This window comes from Equus asinus, chromosome 15, assembly GCF_041296235.1.
Source record: "Equus asinus isolate D_3611 breed Donkey chromosome 15, EquAss-T2T_v2, whole genome shotgun sequence".
NCBI classification, from domain to species: Eukaryota; Metazoa; Chordata; class Mammalia; order Perissodactyla; family Equidae; genus Equus; species Equus asinus.
Window position 1 is genome coordinate 36052804 of NC_091804.1, and position 13173 is coordinate 36065976.

Below are 13173 nucleotides of genomic sequence, written 5' to 3' on the forward strand. Positions count from 1 at the left end.
TCCCCTCCTCAGCCGCCACACCTTGAGTGAGGACCAGCGGCGGGAGCGATAGCTGCACTGCAGGCACTTGAAGAGCTGAGGGTCTCCTGCCTCATGGGAGTTGACGTGGAAGCGCAGGTCCTCGTGGGACAGGAAGCGCGAGCCGCAGATGCGGCACAGGAAGGGCCTCAGAAGCGGTTTGGGTGACTTGTAATAATACCTGCCGGGAGGGTGTTGGGGAGATGTGCGGCTGGGCTGAGGCCGCCCAGCTGCCTCCCCAACCCACACCTCTCTGCCCCTCACCTCTCTGCTCCACGTACTTGCGGTATTTCTTGCCTAGGAAGCGCCTGGAGGGTCGGCCCCGGCGGCGGGGCAGAGCGTCGGGTTCATCCTGGCAGGAGGGTGCTGCGTGGTCTGCGTCTGACTGGCTCACACCGGGTTCCATGGGGGCCCTGTCGGCCTTGCCCAGGGCTGCCAGGCATCCTGGGCCTGAGGAGCTGGGCGCCTCAGGGTCCTGTGGCTCTGGAGGGCTCTGTCCACTCTGGGAGCTCACCAGAGGCTCTCCTTCCACACCTGCCACAGACACAGCAGGTCAGAGACCAGCCATGGCCACACGAGGACAGACATGGACAGGTGTGTCAGAGGCCAGCCACAACACTCCCCCCGCACGCTATCACAGACCACTGATGGGCACACGTTAGGTCACGGGCCAGCCAGCCTGTGGTGAGAGGGCAGCGTGAACACACGCTCCCTGCGCAGCTGCAATGCTGTTAGCACGGACTTAAATGACTGAAACCTGAGTGTGGAGCCGCAGCGAGAGCAGGGGCCTCCCAGGCAGCTGGGACCTCCCAGGCCCAGCTCCATCACCCGTCTGCTCTGCGTCCCCAGGCAGCTGAGACCTCCCAGGCTCCAGCTCCATCACCCGTCTGCTCTGCGTCCTCAGGCAGCTGGGACCTCCCAGGCCTAGCTCCATCACCCGTCTGCTCTGCGTCCTCAGGCAGCTGGGACCTCCCAGGCCCAGCTCCATCACCCGTCTGCTCTGCGTCCTCAGGCAACGCCCGCCTCTCTCTGCGTCTCATTTCTCCCACTTGTCACACGGAGATGATAATCGCTGGTCTAGCGACCTGACCTCACCTCACCTCACGGGAACATTCTAAGGTCTGGGGAGCAACAATAGCACTTTATCTTTGCTTTTCCTAGGGAGGCTGGGAGGCTGGAGGGCAGACGGGAGGAAGGGAGAAACCACACTGTACACACTGGCAAACCTTTTCAAGTCTGAATCATCTGAACACGTTACCTATTCAAAAACATCAATAGCATCTCAATATAATGTTCTAAAAATTAAAAATGATATAGACAATGCTGGTAACATCCTGTTTCTTGATAGGGGTGCTAAGTTACACAGGTGTGTTCATTTTGTAAGAATTCACTGAGCTGTGCACTTAGGATAGGTGTCCTTTTTCATACATATATCTCAGCAAAACGTTATTTTAAAAATGAGAGTAGGGGCTGGCCCCATGGCTGAGTGGTTAAGTTCATGCACTCCGCTTGGGTGGCCCAGGGTTTCGCTGGTTCTGATCTTGGGCGTGGACATGGCACCGCTCATCAGGCTATGCTGGGACAGTGTCCCACATGCCACAACTGGAAGGACCCACAACTAAAAATATACAACTATGTACCGGAGAGCTTTGGGGAGAAAAAGGAAAACTAAAATCTTAAAACAAAAAAAAAAGGAAACTAAAAAATATAACCATCCCCCCAAATTGCAAGTACAAGAACAGCTACCATGTGGGTTTTTTTGTACATTTAAGCCTTAAAACAATTCTAAAAGGCAGGTGCTATCGTCTCCATTCATAAAAGGGTGTGGGAGAGTCAAGAGGGAAAGCACCATGCTCCTGGTCACACAGCTGGCGGGCGGCAGAGCTGGCACTCGCACCCACGACTAGGTCTTTCCTGTCCCGAGCCTGCAATGCTGCAAGCCAGGGCATGGCCCCTCCCACGACCAAGTCTCACCATCTGGGAGGTCCAAGGTCTCCAGGCGAGGCAGCTTCCGGGGCCGGCCAGGTCTCCTTCGGGGTCTCGGCGTACTGGGAGTGGGGCGCTGGGGCCGCAGCTGCCGGCCCCGAGGCTCATCCTCAGCCGGATTGTAGTCGCTGTCCTCTGCGGGGACAGAGACCGAAGGTGGGCACCAGTGCTGGACTTGCCCTTTCAGCCCTGACACTCTGCCCAGCAACCCTAGAAAAAGGCCCCCTTCCCTAACCCTGCCCACTCCTCCTCCAAGCCCACCAGTGATGCCTCCTCCAGAAAGCCCTCCTTATGTCCCCCTGGCTGGCTCTGAGGGTCCCTCTCTAAGCCTCTGTGGTCGTTTCTCTGCACCTCTCCTGACACCTACCACTAGCTCATACAGCACCTTTGCGGGAATGAGTAAAAGATGCCCCTTCCTCAAGACACTTCACAGCCACTGCTGGAAAACAGTTGTAATAAACATTGAAGTCTACCAACTCCATGACTATGCAAGACACAGCATCTATGACAGCGCAGGAGCCACTAGTTCTATGTGGTTATTGAGCACCCTAAACGTGCCTACGCTCAACTGAGACATAATTAAGTGTAAAATATATACTGGGTTTCCCAAACTTAATATAAAAAAAGAAAGTAAAATAACTAACGATTTTTTATAATGATTGCATATTGAAATAATATTTTAGATATACTGAACAAATAAAATATATGATTAACCTTAATTTCACCTTTTTCTTTTTCCTTTTCTTAAAAATCTGGCTACAAAAAAGAAAAGAGTACATATGTGGCTTGTATTTTATTTCTGTTGGACAAACGTGAATGCAGCCCTCTTAGATGTGCCGCTCTTTTTCAGTGCACAGCCCACCCAGCTGCACACAGAGGTCCTGGTCTCAGAGCCCCAACTCCTCTGTCTTATCCTGGAGGCACCCATGGCTGTCTGTGTCAGTTCCTCTTTCTTGGCTCTCCAGGTAGGCCAGAAAGAGCTCAGTATTTGTAGATGGGGGTGGGGGTAGCAGGCATGGGAGCCATGGTGGCCTACCCTCCAGGTCATCAATGGCACCGGCGTCTACGATGTCATCATCGTCTTCCTCCTCAGGCCCCTCTTCCTCTTGAGTTTTGGTCGAGGTGCCCCACTTCCGCAGACGTCCCTTCTTACCAGCTGCTGCTGCTGCTGCTGCTGCTTGAGGGGGGTAAGACAAGCTTGCCACGTCTGGCTTTCAGTACCCCACCCCCACCCATGCAGTCCCAGCCAGGTAGATGGTTATCAACGCACCTGGGCGGAAGTGCCGCTCCCGCATGTGGCGCAACAGTGTGGCCTTCGTGCTGCTCCGATACTGGCACATCTTGCACTTGAACTGCTGCACCACCACCACTTCCATCATGGCCTCTAGGCTCTGCAGGTCTGGCTCCTCCGTGCCAGAGCCCGGGGGCAGCTGCGCTGGGGAGCTGGGCCCACCCCGCGCCTCCTCGGGTGGCTCTAGGCATGTGGATGTGGATGTGGGGCCATCCGCCAGGGCCTCGATGGCTGCCAGGCTGTGGGCCAGGGTGGAACTGGACATCGGTGATGCCATGGGGGCACCTGGAGGTGGGTGAGGGAATCAGACAGAAGGGAAGTGGAGGAGGAGGTTGGCCACGAGCTAGAGCTGTCCCTCTAAGGCAGGCCCAGGGATCCTAGACTCCAACTCCCCATCAGAGTGACAGTGGGGAAACGGAGGCCCAGAGCAGCGGATGACCCACCAAGATCACACAGTGAATTTGTGGCAGAGCCTCCCTCTCCTACTTCCCTGCCCACTGCAGGGCTCCCTGGGTCTAGCGTGTGGGGTCTTACCATCGTCTGGTCCCTGCAGGATCAGGTACCGTGTGGTCTCAGCTGCACCATCCTCAGCACTGGTCACAGTGATGCAGCCTAGGCAGAGATGTGGGGATGGGATTCCCAGCTGAGAATGACAGTTGTCACTGCCCACACTCATTCTGGCTCACCCATATGACTGGGAACCAGCTGCATCACCCCTCTGAGCCTCAGTTGCCCCTCTGTCCCACCAAGGGCAGGGCTGTTGGGAGGTCTGATGTGTGTGACACACCACCCTGCAGTCACACAGATGCCATGGCTACCCCAGCTGCCCCGCCTTGGACTGCTCACTAAACCTGGAGAGTCCCTCTCCTTCCTCTCCAAACTTCCCCAAGGTCAAGGCCCAGGTCCTGTCCCACTTTCTTAGAGCTGGCTTTCTAGGTCATCCCAGGGCTTCTCCAGGTGCCACAGCCTTTATGTGCATCACTAATAATAGAAGGTACAGTGTGGTAAACCGTGAGCGTGAGCTCAGGAGTCAGACTGAGCTCACAGCCCAACACTTGCTGGCGACAGTGGCTAAGTTATGGGACATCCTCTGTGCCTCAGATTTCTCACCTAGACTGTGGGGATAATAACAGCACCTACCTTTTGGGGTTACCGGGAGGATTAATGAGGTAGTGTATGTGAAGCGTTTAGAACGGACCCCAGTACAAAGTCAGGTATTACTGTTTCTGTATTTATTGAGTGCTTATCACATGTCAGGCTCTATGCTAAGAACTTTACTGCATCGTCTCATTGTCACTTACCACCATGAGGTGGGAGTTGTTCTCATGGTACACATTCAGAGTGGTATGGTTATCTGCCTGGGGTTGCACAGCTGGGGCGTGCATAGCTGGTTCTGCTGAACTCTGCAGGGAAACCCCTGGGTGCTAACTCTTGCCACCCTCTGCTTAACTCACTCTGGATGAGGTCAGGCCCAATAGTGGACTCGATGATCTTGTCGATGGCTGAGCCCAGGTCCGAGGAAGAAGCTGTGCAGTCGGACACCAGCATGTTGGGGTCTGGGAGGCCGCCTGTCACCCCTGCCACCGGCCCACGGGACACAGAAGATGAATCAGGGAGGTAGCCATGGGGCAGGGGGTCCGTGCTTGAGCTGCTCTCGGATACCTCCTCCTGGGGTACAGGAAACAGGGAGGAAGGGAGTTTAGGAGCTGGAGATGGGACAGGGCAGGCTGCCACCCACTAGATACAGCTCCTTGGCCCAAGGACATGGAGAGTGGCGTCACCCACACCCTCAGCCCCACTGAGGACCAGTGGGAGAAGCTCTCTAGTCACAGAGCCCCCTAAGAATAAGTCCCAAGGTCCCTGGATCTAGTCAGGTAAGAGGCCCCACATCCCCTGCAACTGCCAGGCAGAGCTGTTTTCACCGGGCTCTTGAACAAGCTGTTCCCTCTGCCTGAAACGCTTCCCAGCATCGCACCTTGGCTCACTCCTACCCAGCCTCCTCACTGCCATTTAGCTGGAAGCTCTTCTAGGAAGCCGACTCTGTCCCCCACAGTGCTGCAGTCACCTGTGTCCCCCAATCACAGCACCATTTTCTCTGCAGTGTAACATCTCCCAGGTCTGACTGTACCCTCCACAAGGGGTGGGACCACATCTGTCTTGTCCCCTGCTGTAACCCTAGTGTCCAGCACAAGCAAGGCACATGATAGACCCATCTCTGCTGAAGTAATGAAACCCCTGGACCCCAAAGTGTGGGCCATTGTCATGCACCTCTATAATGTGATGTCTGGAAAGCGATCACTATCTTGCAGATAATAACAATGCTAACGTCCAATACATATTAAGGGCTTATGTGCGGAGCACTGTTTTAATTGCTTTGCATGTGTTAGTTCATTTAATCCTCACAAAAACTCTAATGAGGCAGGTATATTTCTCGTTCCCACTTTACGGCTGACAAAACAGAGCTAGAAGCTGGGTAGCTGGTCCAAGATCAGAGCCAGGAGGGGATGGTCTTACAAAGTGTTTCCAAGAGAATGTCTGCCCGACAGAGACCTTCAGGCAGGTATTCCTGTTCCATTTTACAGATGGAAAGACAGGCTCAAAGAGGTCTCCCAGGGAATCAAGAGGCAGAGCCAAAACTTGAACCAGGACATCTGCAACTCAAAAAGTGAGGACAGTGCGTAAGATCACAGTCTAGATTTGAATCCTGGCTTTGTCAGCGCTCTATGCCTCGGTTTCCTTTTCGGTAAGATGCGGAAAAGAGTGGTATGTGCATTACAAGTATGACGCTAAAATGAGAAAATCCATGTTAGGGGCTTGGCATGCTGCCTGGCTCACAGTAAACCAAAAACAAATATGAGTTATAAGCAAGCCTTGCTGGCTGCTTCCCCTTGGCTGCCAGGCACTGCTGCCTGCGGTCCCTGCCTCCACCCACGCCGGCCAGCACGGTTCATACCAGAGAGCTGCTGCCGCGGTCCGAGCTTTGCCCCACGCCGGAGTCGTCGGCCTCCGCCGGCCCAGGGGCGGCCGCCGCGTCGCTGCTGTCGGCCGACACGGCTTCCGAGGTGCCCACCCCCAAGCCGCTCTCAGAGGGCTCCTCGGGCCGCCCAGGGGCCGCGTCGCTACTGCTCTCCACCTCGTTCTCCTCCATCGGCTCGGGGGGCCACGAGACAGGGGGGCGCGGGGTCTGAGGCCTTCACTCTGCGAGAAGAGGTGACGGCGGCTGGTACAGATGGGCCACCTCCCCGGCTCCGAAAACCACAGCCCACCCAGCTGCACCCGTGTGCCCATTTTGCAGATGCAAAGACTGAGTCTCCGAGAGCACAGGGCCTTCTCGTGTATAGAGTGGGGAGCTTCGGGAAAACAGGACCGAGAAGCCTTGCCTCCCTGTCTAGGGCCCTTCCCATCCCCCGGAGGGTGGTCAATGGCCGGCATGACCCTTTCCTCCCCCCACTCCATGATTCCCGCAGCGTGGTTCGCTCTCAGGGCCCAGTCAGAACTCAGTGGTTCAGCCCTTAGGCCCCCCGAGTCCCCCCGGGTGCAGGGTCGGTGGTACAGCCCACAGGCCCCCTGGGTCAGCGGCTCGCTCCCCCCTCCCCTGGTTCCCCTGCGGAGGGGGCTGACAGCGACGGTCCCGGGGCCTGGCGACTCGGGGCTGTCCCCGGCGCTGCCTGCGCTCCAGGCCCGACGCCATCTTGTGGCGGCGCGGGTTTCCGCTCAGGCAAGTGCGAGAGCGACTAAAGGGCCTGGGACCCCGGGGCCCTGTTCGGACAGCCCCGCCGGCCCGGGACCTCGCTGCCGGGTATCCCCGCAGTGTGGCCCCACTTCACGGCAGGGTGCAGTGGGGCGACGCGAGTCTACCCGACGCTCACCTGACGCTTTCGTAGCCGCGTTCCTCTCCGACTCCGGCATCGACGAGGTCGCCATCCTCTTTCCCCTGCTGCGGAGGGACCCATCGGCTTACCGTAGTCCGGAACTACTTCCTACGCCGACTCGGAGAAAGACAGGTTTCCAATGTACGGAAGGTCGCCCCGAGGCCTCAAAACCATAATCGAGTCCAGAGAAAGTCTAGGATTTTATATGTCGCCTGATATGGGTGACGGAGTCAGTTAAGGGTTGGGGACTACTTTGTCTCGCGGCGGAGGGTTACATGGGGTTGGTATTGACGTCACTGCTGGGTCCCTTCCCTGGGCCGCAGAGTTGGGCGCGGCGAAGGCCGCGCCACTGTCCAGGGCGTGGCTCCCAGCGGCCTGGCCACGCCCCTCCCGGAACTGCTCAGGGAAGCGCGGGGTGACCGGGAGGTTTTGACTTGGTCGTGGCGAAGTAAATGTTATCGGTCATTTCGCCTGGCTGTTAATCGATTACTTGACGCTTTCATCGAACCTAATCGAACCCTTCCCGATTAGGTTTGATGTGTCCTGGGAGGAGGGGAGCAGATAATCCTTGTTGTACAGATGGGGAAACTGAGGCCTGGAGATGGGAAGTGGCTGGTCCAAGGTTACATCAAGTAAGGGGACTCGGGAGGCAAGTCCGGTTGGCTGGAGTTGGAGAAATGGAGAGGAGTAAGTGCCTGGCCCCCTTAGTGAGCTTTGTGTACGTATTTGTTAGGTTAGTAGAGCTGGAGGCAGGACATGCCCTACAGCTCTTCTCTGCTCACTGTAGATGGTGTAGATTAAAGGTCTGCAGCCCTTCAGAGAGGTGCGCCCCTCTTCCTGATGCCGAAATGCCACTTTTGGCACCACCCTCCGTTTAAGCCATTTTAGCATTCTGCGAGGTGCTTAGGTTGTCGCTAAGTCTCTGTCTTGCACGGTTAATTTTCCTCAGTTGAAAAATACAAATTTCGGGCGGGGGGGGAAGAACCTCAAAAAACTCCTGTAAAGAAAACCTATTTACAAAGACAAGAAGTGCTTTGAGCTGTTGTAATTTGTCTGTGCCTGAGTGTGAGGGGGTTTCCCTGGACCTTTCCTAGGAGCAGGTTTTGGTAGGGGGAGTAGAGCATGAGGCTTCTGGACGGGCTAGGCCCCCTCGTCCCCGCTCCCTCCCATCCAGCAGGACCAGGCCTCCAGCGCAGCCCTGGAGAGCTGCATCAACATGGCAGGATGGCAGGTTTTGCACTTTCTGGGTGATTTTCCAACGTGGACCTGATGCCTCCGCCCTGCAGAGCCACCCTCAACCCCTACCCCATGCCAATAGGATGTATCCTGCCTCTGACCGAGTCGCCTCCCCCAGGGATGTCAGGGTACTCAGGAGTAACCCACAGCAGCCATTCCCATCCCCAGCCCAACCAAGTCCCAAACCTAACTTTGCCTTTGCCGCTGAATCACAGGGTTGCCGAATGTCATGCTGTAGAAGGTAACAGCCTCATCAAGGAACAGAAGAGGAGCTCAAGACCCAGACAGGGAAAGCTCATGGCCCAAGGTCATGGCTCCTTGGAAACAACATATCAGAATCCTTCCATTACAAATACGGGCAAGCCAACCCTGGTTTTCTGACTGTTAATCCAAGATTCTTCCCACCAGAACATGCAGTTTGTAGTTCCGGCCTCAGCTTTGATGGGGAGACTTCTGGAAGCAATGAGGGGATCTTGGTCAGAAGGACGTGCAAATGGACTGCTGAGAAAATGCTGAGGAGAGGAGCCAAGAGGGAAAGAGGAGGGAACGTGCTTTCACTGAGCACCTACCAAGTGCCAGGCTTTGCCGCATCATGGTACCTTAAGGAAACAGGGGTTATCGTCTTCTATTATAGAGAGGAGGAAGCTGAGGCTCAGAGAGGGGACGTGATTTGTCCAAGGTCACACAGCCAAAAGAGTGGACCTGGGATATAGACACAGGTCTGTCTGATTCCAAAGACCTCGGCAACTTAGGTACCATGTGAAGTATGCTTAGTAATCATAATATTGAAAATACTCTGTGCCAGTGACTGCTCTAAGCACTTTACCTACATTAATTTATTTAATCCTCACAGCCACCCTGTGAGAGAGTTGCCATTATTATCTCCATTCTACATGTGAGGAAACAAGCACAGAACAGTAAAGGATGCTAAGTAAGGCGTGGAGCTGGGATTGAAAGCCAGGCCGTCTGGCTCCAGACTGCACACTTTCAGATTGCTGTGCCATTTCTCAGGTAGTAATAATAGCAATAATACTTTGTTCTTAGATGATACTTGATCTTTTGCTGAGCCAGGCAAGGTGGTTACTATTTCCCCATTTTACAGATGAGCAAACTGAAGCCCAGAGAGAAAGTGACTTGCTCAAGATCACACAGCAAGTTTCCTGGTCTAACGGAGAGGGCTGCCATTCCAGGCCAGATCTCCTGCAGCAGATACTAATCAGACAAGCGAATGTTTACCGAGCACTTACAGTACCAGGGCTGCCGTGGGTGCTTCATTTGCATTTTCAAACTGTAACCATCACACAGCCAGAGATCCTAGGTACTCTCAATATTCCCATGTTACAGATGAGGAAACTGAGGCTCAGGAGCAGGGAGGTGACTTGTCCAAGCTCATGCACTTGGTGGTCAGCAGAGCTGGGACTCAAACCCTGGTTTCCTGACTCCCAGTCCAGTGCTCCTTCCGCTGTGCTCAATGCCCCAGGAGGGCAGCAGAGCTGAGGTAGGCAGTCAGCAGGTGGGTGCTCATGTCTACCCTCTCTCCGTGCCACTGCCGTCTATGGGCTAGCTAAACCTGTTCTTAAAAACCTATTTATAGCTTAAAACTTACCACACCACTTGGGATAATGAGTCCCCTAAGTTGACTTCCCATGGTGTAAGTTAAGGCTTCCTTTCATGTGTCCTAAATCTTTCTCTTTCAGGATTGGAGGCGGGAAGGGGTAGTGGGGAAAGGCCCTAGGACTGGAGTGCTTGGATTCAGAAAGCAGGCTGTAGTCCAAATAGTGTTTGCCTGTGATGGCAATTCCCGAGAGCCAGGCGGCAGGCGACGTTTAAGCAAACACCTCTTCTGATCATTGTGGAGACGTGAGGGGTGGGCGGTCCCTGGATCTCCAGGCCTTTTACTCTCGTTTCCTGTGATATTCCTTCCCGACACTTAGCACAGTTTTGTAGTCAGAAGGAAGCTACTAGATACCTATTTGTTGAATGAATGAATGAACCCTCATTGTATAGACAAGGAAACAGACACACAGAACATCAGGGGTCCAGTGAGGAAAATTCTAGAGAGGGAATCTAACATGGAGAATTAGTTACAAAATTGTTTGATGGGTGGAAAAAGTGACCAGCGAGATTGGGGCAAACATGAGATTAGCAACTCAGGAAGCCACAATCTCCCCCAGGGCTGAAGCTATAAAGGACATTACCGAGACCAGGAACGGGGGCCACCCAGAGAGGAGCTGGGACCACCACGGGCCTTTCTAGCAAGAACTTCAACTGTGGAGGAGACACTGTAGCTGATGAAGCTGCCCCCCTTCTCCACCCTCCCCCAAGGCTCAGAGAGATGGGGAGAAGTACCCTGGCTTCTCCCTTCCTCTTCCTCTCTAGTCTCTCACCAGGGCTTCCCCTGGGCCAAACCTAGCCAGAGGCCAGTTGGCAAGGGAGCTCAGGAAAGGTGGTGTGCAGGGATCAGCTTCTGCCATATGGAGTGAATGGGAGAATGACAGAGAATGGATTTGTGAGAAACAGGAAAATTAACTGGCCCAGATAGTCCCGCACCTAGGAAGAGGCCACATCCGGTATGTGTTGTCAGGCTATCCCCCTCCCGCCAACTCCATGTGATCCTTCTAGTCATTTCATCTTTCCACGTCCAGCTTAAGCATCACCTCCTCCAGGAGGTCTTCTGGGGCTCCTCCCCAGTAGAGTTGCAGTCTCCATGGTATAATTCCCCTAGCACGCTCTACAGGCCTCTGCTATACCATATACCACGGTGTGAGGCTACCACTGACCCCCAAGCCTCCTCAAGAGACTGAGCCTCCCGAGGCCAGGCCTGGGTCTGATTTATTTCTCTGCTGGGAAGAAAATGGTTGTTGAATGAGTCAGCGCTTGGTAGGGGTAACATGGGGTCTAGAGTCAGGCCAAACCTAGGGTCCAAATATCCCGGCACCTACATTTATATGTTGTGTGACCTTGGACAGCCTTCATTCCCTCTGAGTCTCAGTTTCCTCATCTGTAAAATGGGAATGACAATAGAAACCTTGAGGAGTAAAAGGGAGAAGGTGCAGCCGTGCAGTTAAGCTCAGGCGCTGGAATCAGACTGTGCAGTCAGCCCCCAGCTACCCTTTAAGTTACTTAACTCTCAACATCTCTGTCTCCTCACCTATCAGTTAGGGATGATATTAATACTTCATATGGTATCTGTGAGGATTAAGTGAAGCAATGTATGGAAAACAGTGCAAGTGCTCAGTAAAGGGGCCTCGTGTCCTGGATGGTCCTCATGGCCGGTGCCGGCCCAGCAGCTGAACGCTGAGCAGATCAGCTCTTGCTGATGTGTTTCAGGCAGGGGTCTTGTCTTTCCTGTTTACCGCTGTAGCTACGCTCCCAGGAACAGTTACGGGCACACAGGAGGTGCCACATCAGTGTTCACTGGGCCATTGAACAATGGCTGAGTTATACCCAGTAATGTTATCCTGCCTGTGAGCCAGCGCTTGTATGCCCTTCCCCTCTGCTCAGGCACCGCAGAGGTTGTGTGTTCTACACCAGCCCAGGCCTGGCTCGGAGACATCTTGTGCAGGTCAAGGGACCATCTCGGAAGGGAAGGTGGGGACTTCTGGGCCTGTGAGGAGGGCGCATGAGCACCAGGAGACAAGGGTCTGGAGCAAAGGACTAGCCAAGGGATCTAACATTTGTTGAGCACCTACTGTGTACCAGATGCTGTACGTACTTTATTGCATTTCACCCTCAGAGGAGCCTGCAAAGCACCCAGCATTACCCTCATTTGAGTGTAATGAGAGGTGATGAAATGGGAGTTCAGGGAGGTGAGGAAACTTGCCCAAGGTTGTGCAGAAATGAAGGGGCACAGCTGGATTTGAACCCTGGATTGTCTGGCTCCAAACTCCTGCTCCTTCCACGGAACCAGCTGCCTCCCAGAGGGCAGAGGAATGGAACCTGAGCCCTAAGCCATACAGGAAGCCCCAGGAGCCAATGCCCAGGCCAGGCTCAGGCTGAGTGACAGCTTGAGAGCATGACTTTGACAGCTGTGCTGAGGCTGGCCCAGAAGCAATTGTTGCTAAACTCGGACTCTGCTCTGATCATAAAGACAAGAGATGACCAGGGGCTGCAGCAGGCCACCACAGAGGTGCTGGGCCCTGAATAGAACGTCCTTGGGCCTCGCCCCCAACAGAAAAAGCTCCCTACTAACTGCCTCTGTGACCTTGAGCAAGTCACTCAACCATCTCAGTTCAGTGTCCTCACTTGTCACACAGAGTCACGATGCCTGCTGGGTTGTCATGGAATTACATGAGACAATGCAAAGAGACAGATCTGGGGCAAGTCCAGGCCAGGGCTCCAGTATTAATTAGTCATGTGATCTGAGGGAAGTCACTTCACCTCTCCAAGTCTCAGGGTTCCCAGCTGTATAATGGGCACAGTACATGCCTTACCAGATTGCCATGAAGATGTAGTGATTCAAAGTAGGGGCTCTGCGGGGCTGGCCTGGTCGCGTAGTGATTAAGTTCGCACGCTCTGCTTTGGTGGCCCAGGGTTCACGCATTCGAATCCTGGGCCCGGACTGCTTGTCAAGCCACAGTGTGGCGGCGTCCCACATAACATAGAGGAAGATTGGCACAGATTTGGCACAGATGTTGGCTCAGCCATAATCTTCCTCAAGCAAAAGAGGAAGATTGGCAACAGATGTTAGCTCAGAGCCAATCTTCCTCACACACACGTACAAAAGTATGGGCTCTGGAGTACAACTGCCAGGGTTCAAATCATGCTCCA

At 54.4% G+C, this 13173-nt stretch overlaps 1 protein-coding gene across 6 annotated transcripts in view; it reads right to left on the reverse strand.

Moving 5' to 3' along the window:
- ZNF335 (zinc finger protein 335) overlaps positions 1 to 7301 on the reverse strand; it is a 19332-nt gene extending 12031 nt beyond the window's left edge. The window contains exons 1-9 of one of the 6 annotated variants that reach the window (XM_070486005.1): positions 7165 to 7301; positions 6249 to 6493; positions 4750 to 4963; positions 3830 to 3907; positions 3275 to 3580; positions 3041 to 3175; positions 1993 to 2139; positions 300 to 552; positions 22 to 199 (exon numbers count right to left, since the gene is read on the reverse strand). In XM_070486005.1, coding sequence (XP_070342106.1) covers positions 22 to 199; positions 300 to 552; positions 1993 to 2139; positions 3041 to 3175; positions 3275 to 3580; positions 3830 to 3907; positions 4750 to 4963; positions 6249 to 6443 — 1506 coding nt within the window. In that variant the 5' untranslated portion in view covers positions 6444 to 6493; positions 7165 to 7301. Of the gene's footprint in view, positions 1 to 21; positions 200 to 299; positions 553 to 1992; positions 2140 to 3040; positions 3182 to 3274; positions 3581 to 3829; positions 3908 to 4749; positions 4964 to 6248; positions 6902 to 7164 lie in introns of those variants that run through there. The other 5 variants (XM_014859903.3, XM_014859901.3, XM_070486004.1 and 2 more) reach the window with 5 other exon arrangements.
- Between the last annotated feature and the right edge of the window lie 5872 nt (positions 7302 to 13173).